The 19,504-nt window shown below is 46.3% G+C and overlaps 1 protein-coding gene across 2 annotated transcripts in view; it reads right to left on the reverse strand.

The window, feature by feature from the left end:
• Positions 1–527: 527 nt before the first annotated feature.
• HK3 (hexokinase 3) overlaps positions 528–19,504 on the reverse strand; it is a 151,504-nt gene continuing 132,527 nt past the window's right edge. For both annotated transcript variants that reach the window (XM_068277047.1, XM_068277046.1), the window contains exons 17-19: positions 14,932–15,087; positions 14,489–14,722; positions 528–1,025 (exon numbers count right to left, since the gene is read on the reverse strand). In XM_068277047.1, coding sequence (XP_068133148.1) covers positions 875–1,025; positions 14,489–14,722; positions 14,932–15,087 — 541 coding nt within the window. In that variant the 3' untranslated portion in view covers positions 528–874. The remainder of the gene's footprint in view (positions 1,026–14,488; positions 14,723–14,931; positions 15,088–19,504) is intronic.

Genomic DNA, 19,504 nt, shown 5'->3' on the forward strand with positions numbered 1-19,504 from the left:
CTTTGCTATTAACCGTGAAAGTCAGTGGCCATTAGGCGAAAACTTTAGCCCATTTACATGAAAAATCTTGAAAATGAGAAAATGTAAGCGCATTTTCGCGAAAAGAAAAATTATCAAAATTACATTTATGATGCGAAAATGCCTTTGGCGAAAATTCACAAGCAACACTGCAAATCAGGGACTCCAGCAAAAAGTTTGACCACACTAACAAAAGCTTGTTTCATGTGTGTGATTCAGACACTACTGGAGCCAACATGATCAGTAGGGCAGCCAGGCAACTAGCATCATTTAAATGCAGGTATAAGATCCAGCTCACTCCAGGGTTACTATAAAAACACAAGAGGTGCAAAAAAAAGTCTCTCAATTAAGCATTATACATGTTCTTCAGTAACAGAAATGGTGTTTTACACATGAAAAAGGGGGGGGGGGGGGGGGTAGTGTTGTAACACAGTTTATGAAAATAAGAAGCAGTTGGGTAAACCACACAACATCTTTATGCAAAAATATTTTATTTGTACTATCAACATCCCAACACAGGTATAAATAGAACATTTATAAAGCTACGGGTGGCCATATATGGTACAATTTTTCAATTTTTTTCAATTAGATAATTTAGTTCGATTATTCCATTAGATCGAATATAAAGATTTTTCCAGCATGTCCGATCTAATTTTTCCTCGAAAAAACAGGATAATCCTTCAAATTTCTTAAGATCGAAAAAAAAAAATTTCAACTTTCATTCGATTATTTAGATTGAATAAACTAATAAATCGAACGTTTTTATTGTACCATGTATGGCCACTATAATACAGATCTTTTAACCATGAGAAGCGCTAAAGTTCCTGGAGGTGTACATTTCAAGCATGAAGGTTCTTCAAGCTGCTCGTGGCTCAGCATCTGCAACACGGCAGGCAACAGCAGTAATCAGTGCCGCCCCTTTACCAGAGCCATCTTCCGATTGGTGAAAGGAAACGTCACACAGGGGGGCCAAGGTCTTCACCATCTTCTGAAGCACACCTGCAAAGCTGAGACAGAATGTAAATCAGCCTCTATCAACTTGTTATCCTGGAGGAACCCTTCAAACTATTTTTGGATCACCTGCATAAAAGTCATACCCAGTAGGACAGGTGGGGCTTATTTTACAGGTGGCATGGTCTGTAAAAGTGTGTGTAGTTGCATTTTGTTTTTGTAACTACCTTTTTATTTAGCTCTCATGCCATGTTCTTCATTTACAGCACACCCATTTCCTTCCCCTTCATTATAGTGCTTCCCCTTTATAGTTGCCCAATAGGGATGGTCAATGAGATGCAAATAAATTCAAGTTTATGCAGGATTATGCAAATGTAAGCATCTTGAAAATGGACCAATCCAATTTTACCTCAACAGGATTTGATTAGCTCATTTGCAAGCTGCATACATTTGCCTAATGCTGCATCAAACTGAAATTATTAGCAGCTCATTCACCATCCCTATTGCCTAATGCAAGGCTCCTTATTATAGTTCCCGCAATTATAATGTTTTGTTTGTTACAGTGGTGCTTCTTATTTTAGGGATTCCCTGTAATACAGGCTCCCTATTCTAGTACTCACATTCTGCGGTTTACCTGCTTTAGTGCTTTTAATGACTGTGCTCTTTATTGTACTGACCCCTAATTTAGTGTTCCTTTCATAGTGCACCCAATCCGTTTTCCCCATTATACTGCCCTTTTCTTCCCATTGTAGTGCAGTCTCTTATTATGCACATAATTATTGTGTGTTTTGCAGGGGCATACCAATAGGAGTTGCAGAGGTTGCAACCGCATCGGGGCCCTTGGGCCAGAGGGGCCCCCGAAGGACCCTCCCTCAACTACAGTATTAGCTCTCTATTGGTCCTGTGCTCATAATCTCTTCTATAGATACTTTGATTAGTGGTAATCATTAAACTGTTACCCATCCCCAGGGGCAGACTGACAACTCATGGGGCCCCCGGGCAATAGGAGATTATGGGGCCCCCATACCAGTGTTTCCCACCCTTCACGTTATATTTTTACAGACTAAGATATAATAATTTATTGACAACAGTAAATATGTTATATTGTGATATTGTACACTGACAAAAAACCCCTGCGCCGCGCTACGCGCCATAAAATGGGTGTGGTCACGCAACAGAATGTGGGCGTGGTCATGGGTGGGGCAAATATACATGACCCTAAGGTCAGTGGTGTAAAAGGTCTGCCGGGGAAGTTTGAACTCTACATGTATTTTGGGGGGAAACACTATGGCAATCTGACAGCATTTCACCAAAAATCCATGCAATTTGGCAGAGGTTCCTCTAAAATACAGATAATATGGCAGTCGTTCCCCCAAAATAGACGTTATCTGGCAGCAGCGGTTCCCCCAAATACACATAATTTGGCAGCGGATCACCAAAAATACATGTAGCAGCAGTGGTTCCCCCAAAATACACAGAATCTGGAAGCAGCAGTTCCCCCATTATACACAATCTGGCAGCGGTTCCCCAAAAATACACATAATCTGGCAGCTGTTTCTCAAAATACACTTAATCTGGCAGCAGCAGTTCACCAAAAATAGTTAATCTGGCAGCAGTTCCCCCAAAATAGGTGCCCCCGGTATAGGTAACCAGGTCAAAAGGAAGTGGAAGTATCCAGGTCTATAGGTTTTCCCAGTGCAGGTATACAGGTCTATAGGTGTCCCCAGTATAAGTAGCCTAATCTACAGTTGTCCCTAGAATAGATAACCAGGTCTATAGATGTCCCCAGTATAGGTAGCCAGGTCTACAGGTGTCTCCAGAATAGGTAGCCAGGCCTATAGGTGTCCCCAGTACAGATATCCAGGTCTATAGGTGCCCCAGTATATACAGCCAGGTCTATAGGTGCCCCCAGTATTTACAGCCAGGTCTATAGGTGCCCCCAGTATATGTAGGTAGGTCTATAAGTGCCCCCAGTATATGCAGCCAGGTGTATAGGTCTCCCCAGTATATGCAGCCAGGTGTATAGGTGCCCCCAGTATAGGCAGCCAGGTTTATAGGTGCCCCCAGTATATGCAGCCAGGTGTATAGGTGCCCCTAGTATATGCAGCCAGGTGTATAGGTGCCCCCAGTATATGCAGCCAGGTGTATAGGTGCCCCCAGTATATGCAGCCAGGTGTATAGGTGCCCCCAGTATATGCAGCCAGGTGTATAGGTGCCCCCAGTATATGCAGCCAGGTGTATAGGTGCTCCCAGTATATGCAGCCAGGTGTATAGGTGCCCCCAGTATATGCAGCCAGGGGTCCCCAGTATATGCAGCCAGGTGTATAGGTGCCCCCAGTATATGCAGCCAGGTGTATAGGTGCCCCCAGTATATGCAGCCAGGTGTATAGGTGCCCCCAGTATATGCAGCCAGATGTATAGGTCTCCCCAGTATATGCAGCCAGGTGTATAGGTGCCCCCAGTATATGCAGCCAGGTGTATAGGTGCCCCCAGTATATGCAGCCAGGTGTATAGGTGCCCCCAGTATATGCAGCCAGGTGTATAGGTGCCCCAGTATATGCAGTCAGGTGTATAGGTGCCCCCAGTATATGCAGCCAGGTGTATAGGTGCCCCCAGTATATGCAGCCAGGTGTATAGGTCTCCCCAGTATATGCAGCCAGGTGTATAGGTGCCCCCAGTATATGCAGCCAGGTGTATAGGTGTCCCCAGTATATGCAGCCAGGTGTATAGGTGCCCCCAGTATATGCAGCCAGGTGTATAGGTGTCCCCAGTATATGCAGCCAGGTGTATAGGTGCCCCCAGTATATGCAGCCAGGTGTATAGGTCTCCCCAGTATATGTAGCCAGGTGTATAGGTCTCCCCAGTATATGCAGCCAGGTGTATAGGTGCCTCCAGTATATGCAGCCAGGTGTATAGGTGCCCCCAGTATATGCAGCCAGGTGTATAGGTGCCCCCAGTATATGCAGCCAGGTGTATAGGTGCCCCCAGTATAGCCAGGTGTATAGGTCTCCCCGGTATATGCAGCCAGGTGTATAGGTGCCCCCAGTATATGCAGCCAGGTGTATAGCTCTCCCCAGTATATGCAGCCAGGTGTATAGGTCTCCCAGCCCAGTATATGCAGCCAGGTGTATAGGTCTCCCTAGTATAGCCAGGTCTGTAAGTGGCCCCAAGTATATGCAGCCAGGCTTGTAGGTGTCTCCAGGAGGGGAGACAGCCAGTGAAGGAGGGCGAGGGGCATATCAGTGGAGAAGGGGGGGGGGGAAAGTTCTCCCCCCCCCCCTTCTCTCACCTTGGGGACCCTCTTCCTGGCTCTCCCCTCCGTAATCTGCAAAGTGTCGCACAGCTGGAAGTGGCTGACAGCGGGCGGAGACTTACCGCCGTTCAGCCACCGGAGGGAGCGCTGATCTGTGTGCTGCTAGTCTGGGCTTCTCAAGCCCACACTAGCGGCACACAGATCCACGCTCCCTCCGAAATGTAAACACGCGGGGAAGAAATCCCCGCTGTTTACATCATACGGCGCTGCTGCGCAGCAGCGCCGTAAAGGAGATCGGCAATACCCGCCCTCTGATTGGCCGGGGATGGCCGCATTCTGATAGGCTGAAGCCTATTAGAGGCGGCGCAGGACGGATCTCCGTCCTGCGGCGCCCATAGCCTGCGGGAGAGGGAGGGAAGGACGGGGAGGCTGGGAATCGCTGCGCAGGGGGGCTTTGAAGAGCCCCCTCCGCAAGGCACAGTATCCGGCGGCGATCAGACTCCCCCCAGCAGGACATCCCCCTAGTGGGGAAAAAAGGGGGGAAATCTGATCGCCCTGGCTGATTCCTGATCTGTGCTGTGGGCTGGAGAGCCCACGCAGCACAGATCTGCGCCAAATCCCCTGGTCCTTAACCACTTGAGGACTCAGCCTTTACCCCCCCTTAAGGACCAGCGTGTTTTTTTATGATCTGTGCTGGGTGGGCTCTGCAGCCCCCAGCACAGATGAGGTTGCAGGCAGAGCGATCAGATCGCCCCCCTTTTTTCCCCCCTATGGGGATGATGTGCAGGGGGGGGTCTGATCCCTCCTGCCTGCCTGGGTGTTGCGGGGGGGGGGGGGGGACAACAAAGCAGCGAAATTCCCCCCCTCCTTCTCCTTCCTCTCACCCCTGGTGATCGGGGCTGCACAGGACGCTATCCGTCCTGTGCTGCCTGTGACAGACTGTCCTTTGTCGCATGGCGGCGATCCCCGGCCGCTGATTGGCCGGGGATCGCCGATCTGCCTACAGCAGCGCCGTTCAATGTAAACAAAGGAGACAAACGTCTCCTGCGTTTACATTTAGTCTGCGAGCCGCGACCCGCTCTGTGATCTAACAGAAAACGGCCGCTCGCGTGAGCGGCCTTTCCTGATTAATTAGGGAGGCACTTGGCGACGCAGATGTGCGTCGCTGGTCCTCCAGCTACCACTTTTTTCGTGGCACGGTATGAGTGTGCGGTCGGCAAGTGGTTAAAGAGAGTCTGAAGCGAGAATAAAGCTCACTTCAGACCTCATAGATTGCAGGGGCATGTGTGCCACTGCTAAAATGCCGCTATCTTGCGGCTTAACGGGGGTCCCTTCACCCCCAAATCCCCCTCCGTGCAGCGCGGGAGCGCTTCCGCATTGGGGCAGGGCTAATTACATGCCCCTGCTAAAATGCCGCTATCTTGCGGCTTAACGGGGGTCCCTTCACCCCCAAATCCCCCTCCGTGCAGCGCGGGAGCGCTTCCGCATTGAGGCAGGGCTAACCGCCGCAGCCCTGCCCCACACGCGTCTGTCAGCGCGCCTCTCCCCCGCCCCTCTCAGTCATCCTTCACTGAGGGTGGAGAGGCGGCGATGCGCCGCTGATAGACGCGCTGTGAGGCAGGGCTGCAGCCGTTAGCCCTGCCTCCAGCAGCAGCAAAATCTACGACCAATTTGGTCGTTGATTTTGCGGGGGGGGGGGGGGGGTTTGGGGGTTAAGGGACTCCCGTTTAGCCTCGGGATAGCGGCGTTTTAGCAGGGGCACACGTGCCCCTGCTAACTATAAGCTCTGAAGTGAGAATTATTCTCGCTTCCGTGTCTCTTTAAGTGGTTATAGCTACTTGCTCCATTTCTCCATTTCCACTCCATCCATTGCACGCCCATATCCTAATGTCTGACCTCCCACCTATTCATTCATAAACCCAGCATTATGGTAATGTGACGACAGTCACGTGACCATCATGGTAAGGGTGCACAAGTAGGGAGGTCAGAAGGTGGGAGGGTCAGACAATGAATGAAGAGGACACGTAAGCCAAGTTTGAAAAATGTTCTCCCCCCACAGCGGAGCTGATGTCCAAGGTAAAAAATTCACCAAAGAAAAAAAAAATGCTAGAGAACTGCTGCAGAGTCCTCTAGGAACCCTGGCTGGGAAAGCCTGGTTTGTTACCAAGCCTAAGCAAAATCCCACATACAGCTGTCAAATTTAGGCAAGTTTCCCTGGTTTCACTTAAGGTATTTTGCGCCGTATAAGACGCTCCGGAATATAAGACGCACCTAGGTTTAGGGGGCAAAAAACAAGGGAAAAAAAATATACTAAACCTGGTGCGTCCATGTTCCAGGAGCGTCTTGTAGAGGTTCTCCCTTAATTGGTGTCCTCCTGTGTCCCCTTCTGTCCCCAGTGTGTGTCCTGCTGTCCCCAGGTGTCCCCTGCTGCTCCCAGTATGTCCCTAATGTGTGTCCTGCTGTCCCCAGTATGTCCCCTGCTGCTCCCAGTATGTCCCTAATGTGCGTCCTGCTGTCCCCAGTATGTCCCCTGCTGCTCCCAGTATGTCCCTAATATGTCCCTAAGGTGTGTCCTGCTGTCCCCTGTATGTGTGCCTCTGGTACGTCCCCTGCAGTCCAGTGTGTCCTGTTGTCCCAAGTATGTCCCCTGCTGCTCCCAGTGTGTCCTGCTGTCCCCAGTATATCCCCTGTATGTCCCGGGTATGTCCCCTGCTGACCCCAGTATGTTCCTAAGTGTCTCTGTTCTCCCTGGGTGGTCCACAACTGCCGTTGTGTATGACCGCAAACACCGCTGCTTGTGCATGCGTTGCCCCTGTGTGGTCCCGCAACTGCCCGCTTGTGCCCCCGCTTGAGTCCACGCTCCCCCCCCCCCCCCGGTGTAAATAGGTAGACCGCGCTCATCTTACCTAAGTCAGTGCCTTCTGCGGGGATCGGAGACCTGTCTTTACACACGCGGCTCCCCCTAGTGATGGGATCTGCTGATGACGCAGCAGAAGCAATTACTAGAGTGGAAGTGCAAAAGTGAAGACAGGTCTCCGATCCCCGCAGAAGGCACTGACTTAGGTAAGATGAGCGCGGTCTAGCTATTTACACCGGGGGGGGGGAAGCGTTGACTCAAGCGGGGGCACAAGCGGGCAGTTGCGGACCACACAGGGGCAACGTATGCACAAGCAGCGGCGGCGGTGTTTGCGGTCATACGCAACAGTTTGTTGGCAGAAAGCGGACCACACGGGGGAGCCATGGACACACGCAGGACAGAGCAGCACATAAGGGGCAGTGCAGGGAATCCCCCGACGTGGCGGCGGGTCGCGGTTCCTATCGGCGGGCGTTCGTAAGTCGGGGATTCCCTGCCTTTGCCGTATAAGACACAGGGACTTTTTCTCCCCATTTTTGAGGGAGAAAATGCATCTTATACGGCGGAAAATACGGTACATGATACAAAATGCTTGAGTCTTGCAGTAATCTTGGGAGCCTCAGGTTGTGGCATGTACAGTATATAAAGCTGCTTAGATGTCACTACTCCAGAGGCTGGGTCATTCAGTTTACTAGTGCACGGCTCTGGAATACCAACTGCACTAACCACAACTGCTCATCAATTACAGGAGCTAACTCTAGACTAAGGTCCAAATGGTAATTGTTGGAATGTGTATATAGCAACAAGTCTACTGTATAATATCAATTTATAAAGTGCCAACATATTATGTGGTGATGTATATCTTGATGTATATCGATTGTGGTATAGCTGGTAATGCATCTTACCTAGTGTGGCAGTATGTTAATGTAGCAAAGGGATCTTACATCCTGTGTCCGTGAAAGGATATTGAAAAATGAACTTTTTGGTGTGTATTAGCCAAGAGAGCCTTTAGCCATGAGGTATGCTGATTAACTACTTGTCATTCCGGGGGCAGTATATCTACACCCCACAGAACTTCATCTAAAGTCCCAGGGGTGTAGATATTTGCACCTCGCCGGGATTGGCTGCCGCGCATGCTTGTGTTCTTGTCGCTGCTTGTTGGGCACTTTTCCCATTCACTCATTAGTGTACTGAGATCTATGATCACCGGCATCCCTCCCCCAACCTTAAGATTTTGAGCCTTTGGCAGAGTCCCCCCTCCCCCTTAGTATATCCTCCATCTTGCAACCCCAGCTATGACACCCTTCCCATGGACTAACTCGGACTTGAATTGCTGGGTCTCTGTAAAATCACATCTAGCATCTTAAAGGACAACCGAGGTGGCATGTGACATGATGAGACAGACATGTGTATGTACAGTGCAAAGCAAGTTTGGGGCCCCAGTGCTCTACAGATGTATCGCTCTGCTTTTGCCTAGTGATGCATCTCTACAGCACTATGGCCCCTGAATTGTCGCCCTAGTGAACGCATTCGATCACCACAGATGCGCAGGCTGGGGATAACTGTCCACCACATACTGAGCTAGAAATATAATATGGCATATGGAGTACATTTTAATAGGGAAAAGCCAAATACCGTAATTCAATTTTATATGTTTTATAAAACTGTGGGATGTGTCATGTGAAAGTAAGGAATGGGGAATGGAAAAAAAAGTATTTTCAGCATTTACACCTAATTTTTCCCAATAAAATAACTATAAAATAACAGTTTTGGGAGAAAAAAAATATTACCTAAAGAAAGTCTAGATTGTACTAAAAAAAAAAAAAAAAAAAAAAAAAAACAAGATTTATATCCCTAAGATGGTATAAGTAATTAAAAAGTTACACCTGTATCAAAAAAACAGATAAAAAGTGTCAAAAATGTCAGGAACCTTAAGGGATAAAACTGTGGATGGCGAACCAGTTAAACTGTAATAGGACCAATGGGCGAATAAAATACATTGGTTTTAAACCACAGTAGCATTTATTATTTTTAAACTATAATAGCTGAAAACTGAGAATTTTTTTTTGTTGCATTTTTTTTCTTAGTATTCCAGTTTTAATGAATTTAGACAAGACAAGACAAATAACATTTATATCGTGCTTTTCTCCTGGCGGACTCAAAATTTAGAATAAAATAATTCTTAGCAAATTGTAGCACCCAAAGAAAGCCTAATGGGTGGCGAAAAAAAAAAAAAAGATAGATCATTTTGTTGTGATAAGTAGTGATAAAGTTATTGGCGAATAAAAGGGAGCCACGCAGAAATGTGAACATTGCTCTGGTTCATAAGTGGAAAAACTCTTAGTGGTGAACTAGGTAAGGGCTGAGACACACTGCAGAGCGCTTTTCGATCAGTTTTCGTTTTTAAAAACGCGTTCCCATTGACTTGCATTAAAATCACAGCACAGTCTGGGACTGCCTTATTCCGGCTACGGGTGCTTGCAGGACAAAAAATTAGAAACCTCCCCTGTGCAGCTGAAAATACTTGCCGAGGCCTCCAGACACCATTTTTTACCCTTTCTGTAGCTCCTAATGGCTTTCCAACGTCCTCTATGATTGGCTCCCAGTGTGTCACTTAACCCGCATCAAGGTCATGTGACATGCCAGGAGCCATGCATGAACGTCAGAAAGCCAAAAGGGAGCTGCAGGAGGGGTAGAAGACGACGCCTGGAGGATTGGTAAGTATTTTCTACACTGCAAACCGCCCAAAGCACTGTCCTAGTTATCCCCCTCAGGCATTTGAAGTTGAGTCTTCCAGTTGCTTGAGTTCTGGATAACGGGGACTTTGCTGTACATGCATTGCAGCGCTCAGTTTCCTGCATATATTGGTACATGCAATTTAGTAAAACTGCTGTAATTTTAAAAGTGTATATAGTCCCATTCTTGACTTCTTCAGGATCTCCATTGCTCAACAGTATTGTGTCTCCTTTGTCAGATCTTATTTCATAAAGTGACAAGTATTTTCAGTGGCTGGTGGGGACTGCAGGCAGGATTGCTTGGCACGGAAACCTTTACTACAGAGCCATGTTAAAATACATGTAGAAAGTGACTTAGCATAGTCTAAGAAAACCTCTATTCTTTACAGTGTACACACGCCAGATGAAACTTGGTAGATAATGACCCCCTCTGCAGAGACTTTTACCCCAAAGCAACTTCCCCCATTGAGGCATCAATTTCAAGATGAGCATATTTGTGTTTGTTTAAAGCAATAACCTCTTTCATTTTTAACATCTGATATGTTTTTGTACCACTTGGTTTAACAATTTTAGCCTTTTGGACGTGACGGTCACGTCCAAAAGGCTGCTGCTGCTCACTCCCGTGCCGCCCCAAACCCCCCCCCTCCCCGTTAGCCCGGAGATCAATGAATGGGAACATAGCTCCCATTCATTGATCTAAGTCCCCGGTAGAAAGACCGATAGCTTCTTATGAGAAGCCGCGGTCTTTCTGAACAAAAACAAACAAAAAAAAAAAAAATCACGTCGTCCTTATACTTCCTTTTAACTGTTTACCTCTCACACCCAAAATATACCTAAATAAACAAAAAAACAAAATAGTTACCTAAGGGTCTGAACTCTTAATATGCATGTCAAGAGGGTATATTACTAATATGTTTTAAATTATAAGCTTGTAAATCGTGATTGACACAAAACTGAAAAAATTCACCTTTATTTGCAAATAAAATATTGGCACCATACATTGTGATAGGGACCTAAATTTAAATGGAGTAATAACCGGGACAAATGGGCAAATAAAATGTGTGGGTTTTAATTATGGTAGCGTGTAGGGTGCCACAGGCCACTGCTGCTGCTACAACCTAACCTATATTATGCCTAAAACACAATTGCTGTGTAATTTCTTGGAGGTGTCGGATGAAAACTGTGCTGTCCGAGTTGTGGGGAGGCCCCAACTGCGGCAGTACGACCGCTTCCTGGAACCTCTCGGTTGTTATGATTTAACTGTGCCGTGGTACCAACACTAAGTGCCATGGTGAACTATCTATGCTGCCTGCCACACGTTACACTCCTCTTCTCTCCTGCTGCCTGTGCTGCTCCCACCGCCAGGGTCCACACAGAACAAATCTTCAGCTGCCACTGCCAGTCTGCCACCACTAGGGATGATCGGAAAGAGCAATTGCGGAATTCCGCCAGCGCTAAATTCCGTCGCCATTACATTTCCGCTGAATTTTGCGGATTTCCACATTCCGGCAGAAAAAGGAAAGTGATCGCAAATAAAACCTCGTTTTTGCTAAATGGTAGCCCATGGGACCTAGTGGCTGTTCCACCGGGTTTTTTTTGTGGTTTTTTTTTTTGCAGCAGGTAGTGTCGCTTACGCCATGGGACCTAGCGGTGGTCCTATGGCGGTCATTTTGGCAACACAGGAGGTGCTGCTTAAGCCATGGGACCTTGCGGTGGTCCCATGGCGGTCATTATGGCGCCGTATGTGGTGTCACGCCATGGGACCTAGCGGTGGTCCCATGGCGGTCATTATGGCGCCGCAGGTGGTGTCACTTACGCCATGGGACCTTGCAGTGGTCCCATGGCGGTGGTTTTGGCGCCGCAGGAGGTGTCGCGTAAGCTTTGGGACCTGGCGGTGGTTCCATGGCAGTGGTTTTTAGCCGCAGGAGGTGTCGCGTAAGCTTTGGGACCTGGTGGTGGTTCCATGGCAGTGGTTTTTAGCCGCAGGAGGTGTCGCCTAAGCTTTGGGACCTGGCGGTGGTTTTGGCGCCGCAGGAGGTGTCGCGTAAGCTATGGGACCTATACAAAATGGTTGGGATAGGTGTGATAGCTAGGCTGGTTGCTAACATAGAATTGATTGGTTTTTGTTAAGACTGTAATTGGTGCTGAAATAATTCCGATTTTCATGCAGAAATCAGTTTGGGTGGTTTTTGTAAGCCTCTGATTGGTGCAGAAATTCCTATTTTCATGAAGAAATCCTGTTCTCACTTTAACCCATTCAGGTTCCGTGGTTTTCACGAGAGAAATGTTCACCTCCCATTCATTAGCCTATAACTTTATCACAACTTATCACAATGAACTGATCTATATCTTGTTTTTTCCGCCACCAATTAGGCTTTCTTTGGGGGGTACATTTTGCTAAGAGCCACTTTACTGTAAACGCATTTTAACAGGAAGAAGAAAAAAAATCGAAAAATTCATTATTTCTCAGTTTTCAGCCATTATAGTTTTAAAATAATACATGCCTCCATAATTAAAACTCAGGTATTGTATATGCCCATATGTCCCGGTTATTACACCGTTAAAATTATGTCCCTATCACAATGTATGGCGACAATATTTTATTTGGAAATAAAGGTGCATTTTTTCCATTTTGCATCTATCACTATTACCAAGTTTAAAATAAAAAAAATATAGAAATATTTCATCTTTACATTGATATTTAAAAAGTTTAGACCCTTAGGTAAATATTTACATGTTTTTTTTTATTGTAATGTTTTTTGTTTTTTTATAGTAAACATTTTATTTGGGTAGTTTTAGGAGGGTGGGGGGTAAACAATAGATTTATAATGTAAATGTGTGTTCATTTTAATTTATCTTTATTTTCAGTTGTAGTATTACTTTTTGGCCACAAGATGGCGGCCATGAGTTTGTTTACATGACGTCACTCTAAGCGTAACACACGCTTAGAGTGGCGCATCGGGGAGGGAATGGCCAGAAAAGGCGCAGCTTCTGAGAAAAGCTGTCGCTTTTTCAGCGGGGGAGAGGAATCAGTGATCGGGCACCATAGCCCGATACATTGATTCCCTGGCTACCGAATCCGCGGCCGGGAGTGCGCGATCGGCTGCGGGGGCGCACGGTAGCGCACATGGTTCCTGGACGTAGTTTCTACGTCCAGGAACCAAAATAGGTTAAGCTTCTTCTAAGGGCTTCCTTGTGATTGGCGTACAAAAATCTGCATTCTGCCGGAATTACGGATCGTTCCGCAGAATTTCCGCTATAGCGCTACGGCAATTCCGTTCCGACGGAACGGAACCATCAAATTCCGGCCGGAATCGCAGAAAAATTAATTCCGCGGTACGCGGTGAGCATCCCTAGCCACCACCAGCTATTACGCCACTACAATATCTGTCTACCTCCTCCTGCTGCTGCAGTCTCAGTCTGTGCTTCCCACCGCCAGGGTCCACAAAGAACTAGATCTTCTGCTGCCAGTCTGCCACTGTCACCAGCTATTACGCCACTATCAATAGCTGCTTCTACCTACTCCTCCTGCGGTGTCAGTCTGTGTTACCAACCACCAGGGTCCACACAGAACAAATCTTCTGCTGCCAGTCTGCCATCGGCTATTACGCCACTACAATAGCTGGATTTTGTTGTGTGTTTGGGGTGTTGTTGTGTATTGGACACATTGTTGGCTTCACGACCGCTGTCTGGAACCTCCTGATGTTAATTTTCAGCCTTTTTTTTGTATTATACCTCACAATTGCTGTTTTTCTTTAAAAAAACATGATGCTTTATGCATCATTTACTATAAAAGACGTTTTGGAATTTATAGGCCACTTCCAGTTTTCAATCCGGATATCCGGATTTACCCAGATAATGGGGTCAGATATCCGGTTTGGATTGCTCAACGGTTTGAATTCAGATATCCGGTTTTATCCAGATATTTTGCTATCTGGATCCGGCTCAACCTGGATATCAAAAAGAGGTATCCGGGTAACAGTGATGATGGCAAAAAAAAAAAAAATTCTTAATTTTTTTTCTTAATATTTCTGTTAAAATGCATTTAGAAAACAATTGTTAGCAAAATGTACCACGCAAAGAAAGCCTAATTGGTGGCAGAAAAAATAAGAGAAAGAACAATTCATTGTGATCGTTCAGAAACATCCTCATCAGTCTGTGTGACAGACTGTACACACGCACTACTGTCGGGAGAACGCCCGCCCAGCGGGAGGGTCTGACGGACCAGTCGTTCTAACCAGTAGTGTGTGTGTACGCACCTTAAGACATTGGCCTTAATTCACTAAGCTTATCTCCAGTCTTTAATGTTCTAGAGTTATCACCATGGTAATAAGGCATGTAGTATGCCCTATGCCTGTAGTATTCAGGAAACCTTTTACCTCAGGCAAACCTAAAGTTAACTCTCCTGTCTTTAAGTTAAGTTAACTCTTCAATCCTTAAAATAACTACAGAATTCTAAAGTTTAAGACAGGCTGTTAATTAACTGCATGTGAAAATAACTACAGAGGAGGTAACTTAAGGTAGGAATGAAGAGAAGATAACTCTCACTGGTGGCAGGTTTACGCTTGCCTTATTATCTCCAGCATGAATTGAGGCCATTGAGTTGTACGCACAACAAGGCTGTTAAATAAAAGGCAAGACAATACTACATATCCAAAAAATACAAAGTTCACTTACTGGGGGTGCAGTTTGTACAGTGTTCCATCTACTCCTACAGTGATTTTAAGATGGTCAAGACCTCGATTTTCTCTCATCTTTTCCACAACAGCAGCGATACCAGCAGCACACAGCTGAGCTGCTCTCTTGGCCACCACAGTGCAAACCTCCTTCACTATGACCGTATCGTCACATGTGCTCTTCAGACCAAGCTCTGTCAGAATGGCTCGCACTTGCAGGAGACCTAGGGTATCACTAGAAGAAACAATATATGTATGACTGCAGGTAGCACAGCTTAACAAAATACATATATCCACTTAGCATGAAATTGCTGAAAAAAGCCCCACATTTCATTAAACAGGGTGCAAATGTACAATGCAAAAAAAAAAAAAAAAAAAAAAAAAAAAAAAAAAAAAAAACATTGTGTGCCACCAAATAAATATAAAAAAAACAATGTCACCTACCTTTCAATACGAGATAAGTACTTAGTAGGAAAGAGACCTCTAGTATTTAACTTTTCAGAGATTTTGCCCCGAAATATGATACCAGACTTTGTAAGTACAATGAGGACCTGGCGCACAATCTCTCCCAGATACATTCCGCTGATCATCTTCTCGTACCTTGGAAAACCGAGAAAGCACGTTATTCCTTCAATAGAATGTATTCATGCCATGGAAGCTGATGTTTGGGGGAAAAAAAGTCTTCAGACAAGCTTATCAGAATAGAGGCAGTGGCAGACATACGCCCGTGCCACAGTAGCAGAGCACGAGGGCCCCTCACGTTCCGTTTCTGAGGGGCCCATTCAGTTTCGCCATTTTTTTTAAAAAAAAATTTAATAACACTTCCCTGGGGGGCCCCGACTCCCATCCTCCCCAACCTCTGCGGGCCCCTCTCCTATTATGAGCGGCGGAGGAGTAGCATATACAGCAAGGCTCTGGCTGGGTACAGCAGACGCTAGAGGTCCAGCTGCCTCCCGGTCTTCGCTGTCTCCTCTGGTTTAGTGCGATTGCAATTACCGAGGAAACAGCTGGACCTCTATTGTTTGCATTACCCCGTTGCAGCCTTGCTGTAACCACTGCTGTCCCGCCATTCATAAAAGGAGGGGACCCCCAGGTGAGGCAGGGAACATCGGTGTCGGGCCCCCCACCCCCACTGTACTGAGCTACCTAACTGCCCACCCGGCTACCCATCTGCCTACTCTCCCACCTGGCTACCCATCAGCCTACCTTCCCCACACGGCAACCTTTCTGCCCACCCTGCCACCTGGCTACCTATCTGGCCACCGTACCACCCGGCTATCTATCTGATGCTACCCATCTGCCCACCCGGCTATTTATCTGCCCACCCGGCTATCTGCCCACCCTCTCACCCTGCTATCTGCTTACTTTGCCACCTGGGTGTCTGCCCACCCTGCCACCCAGCTATCCATCTGCCCACCCTCCCATCCCCACCAGTCTATCCATCCATCTACCCACTCGGCTATTTGCCCACCCCTACCAGGTAATCATCCAGCCACCCACCCACCCTACCTGGCAATTGTTTAGCCCACCCACCTCGAGTGTTCAGGTGCGGGGACAAACCGGAGGACATTGACCAGAACAGATCAAGCAAGCACCATGGTCAGTCGGTATCGGTAAGCACTGACATCTTCTACAGCACTTTACAGAGTACATAGTCGTGTCACTGACTGTCCTTAGAGGAGCTCACAATATAATCCTGTCAGTCTTATGTCCTACCATATTATTATGTATTTATATTGCAATGACTTTTTCTGCAGCACTTTACAGAGTACATAGTCATGTCACTGACTGTCCTCAGAGGAGCGTACAATCTACTCTCTGCTATATGTATAGTAAGTAGATTTTTTTTTTTTATTAGGAGAGGGGGCTTCAGTTTCCTGTTGATGTTCACTGTCAGTGAATTACTAACTGCTACTAAGTTCATGTACTTTTGGACCTGCTCATGACCCATCATTACCGCGCCCACTTTCCAGTGCACGGACAAGCCAATTTTTGGCCGCGGCACGCGCACCTACCCCTGTGGTGGATCTAGCGCTTGCATAGCACCTGCAAAAAAGAAAAAAATCTTGGAGCCACCCACTGTTTACAATCCACTGCCTTGTCTTCCCAGTGCACATCCTGCCTCCTTGCTCACTCACCCTCTGTACTAGGTTCCAAGCAGACTGCACCATCTTTGCCTAGATTCATTTGCATTTGCTCCAGTCAGCTCCACACACTTCAGTCAGGGTCTATGGCTAAATGTATTAGAGGCAGAGAATCAGCAGGACAGCCAGGCAATATGCATTGTTTAAAAGGAAATAAATGTGTCAGCCTCCATATCCCTCTCACCGCAGTTGTGCTTTCAAGTATAAAAGAGAGCCTGTCATGTCATGCCCTGTCTTGATGCAGGATTGGGGTTACGTTTTCCTTTTGTTCAGTAACCTGTATAATGGAGATGTTACATGTATGCATCAAGAAATATTTCTAGGTCTCAGGGAAGGTTGCCATATACGGTAAATATATGCAATATGTAACCACATCCAATTTAGTTATGGCTACACCCACTTTTAGTTGCCTGTTAGGGGCCCACAATTGGTATTTTGCACAGGGGCCCACTGCTGGCTGTGTCCGCCACTGAATAGAGGATTTGGACATTACCAACAACATGAAGGGGAAAAAAAAAAAAAAAAAGTTACCCTTGGTGTAAATCAGATTCTGAATTGTGGTACATAATTTACCCATCAGGATACCTACCCAGCAGTGTGATCTAAGATGCAGATTTCTCAAGCTATCACTTTGACAGAAATGTTTAGTGAGCAGTATACAGTGGGGACCATTGCTTACTTCTAGAAAATGTCACGTGACCAGCAGTCATGCTGATCCTCTGCCTTGAATACTTTGATTACACTGGCTGCATGTTGGACCTGGATACTAATGTAACCTACTAAACACAAAATAAAAAATAACATAATATCTAAAGAACTGGTATTTTAAAAGGGTATAAAAATTGCTGCCTCCATATTCCTCCCACATAGGTTTTCTTTAAAGCAGGAATGTCGAACTCCAGTCCTCAAGGGCTGAGGTGCTCACACATTTTTGGCAAAGCTCAAACTAATTGATGGGACAGGATCAGGAAAGGTGGGGTTAATCAAGTAGAACCCATTTCTTTCCCCATTCTAAAAACTAGCATGCATATAGATAGAGGACTGGAGTTTGACACCTGTGCTTTAAAGTGGATCCGAGATAAACTTTTACTCATTGCATAATTGTGTTCCTTTCCTATTGTTTATAGGGCATTCCTCAAGCCAAATACTTTGTTTTAATACTTTAATTCCCTATAAACTAAAGACGCCACGCCCATAGGTTTTCTGAGAGCCAAGGCACTTTCAGACAGTAGCAAGGGCTCATGGGAGCTCAGTCTGGGCAGGAGGAGGGGGAGGTATTACTAGCCAGAGATTTCAGAGGCAGAGGGGAGGAGGGAGGAGGAGGGGGGGGGGGGATTAGGTTTTTTTTGCTCAAGATGCAGATAAGCCTGCCTGCCTCTGTGTAATGTTTACAAACAACATGGCTGCTGTCATTGTATCACAGGAAAAATCAATCATATTCTATTAAAGCTGTTTGCTGCTAGATTTGCTGTGTAAACTATGTAAAACTTTAGATAAGATATATATAGACAAGTTACTTGTTATAGTTAGTTTTTCATCTCGGATCCGCTTTAAAGTGAGCCTTACCATTACTGTCAGCAAGTTTGTTTTTGTTGGCTTGCTATGGCTCACTCGTACTAAAATTATCCATGGTTTAGCCAAAAGATGGTAGCTTTCTTCACAGCAGGAACTGCTTAAAAAGGTTAATAGCCTAACAGTCATGTAATTACAGTAGCATGCACACACCTGTATTGAAAGCATCCAGATTAACCTGGGTTTAGTATATACAGTATATTTTGTGTCAACTCCCTGGCTGCCAACTAATCTAGCAATCCTTACTATGAATTGCTATAAGAGACTGCAAACGTTCTCCAGCTACTAGCAGACAACTTGTGAAATAACCAGTCTAAAGGCTCATACACACATCAGACTATAGTCTTTGGAAAATAAAAGATCACAGACCAATCTTACCACCCTTCATGTAGTATGAGAGCCATACTCTACACAGTCTTTTCTATGGAGCTGAACTCCACATCAGGGCTCGTTTCCACTATAGCAAATCCGCATGCAGGCACCGCATGCGGATTCGCATAGGCAATACAAGTGGATGGGATTGTTTCCACTTGTGCGTCGTGCGGGTGCGTTTTGGTGTGCGGGGGAAATTTGCACGGCAGAGCCGTCAGATTTCGCGTGCGGCTGGAATGCGGGCGAATCGCCTGCAATGCTTTTAATAGGGAAATCGCATGCGGCTTTGTCGTGCGGTTTTCCCCGCGATTTCGCATGTAATGTTATGGAAATTTACACAGGCAGTGACATGGTTAAATTCGCCTGCTTCTAAGCCATGCGAAATTGTGGGGAAAACCGCATGCAGAAACGCATCCGCATGCGATTTCGTCCGCAGTGGAATCCAGGTGATTCCGCACCGCAACAGTGGAAACGAGCCCTCAGAAAAAAAATCTTTGCAAGATGCTGCACACACAGATGCTGTACAGACACAAAAGATCAGTATCTGCAAAAGATCCGTTCCTGCCAAAAATCCGTTCCTGCAAATTGCATTCATAGTCTATGAGATCTGCAGATCATCATACATACCTTGTTTAACTGACATTCATCTGCACATCAGACAATCATCTGCAGATCTGAAAATCCATCCTGGTGGATCTGATCTGCAGATGAATGGCTTTTAAACAAGGTGTGTATGATGATCTGCAGATATCAGACTCTGAATGCATTTTGCAGGAACAGATCTTTTGCAGGAACAGATCTTTTGCAGGAACAGATCTTTTGCAGGAACAGATCTTTTGCAGGAACAGATCTTTTGCAGGAACAGATCTTTTGCAGGAACAGATCTTTTGCAGGAACAGATCTTTTGCAGGAACAGATCTTTTGCAGGA

This window comes from Hyperolius riggenbachi, chromosome 3, assembly GCF_040937935.1.
Source record: "Hyperolius riggenbachi isolate aHypRig1 chromosome 3, aHypRig1.pri, whole genome shotgun sequence".
In the NCBI taxonomy this organism is placed as follows: Eukaryota; Metazoa; Chordata; class Amphibia; order Anura; family Hyperoliidae; genus Hyperolius; species Hyperolius riggenbachi.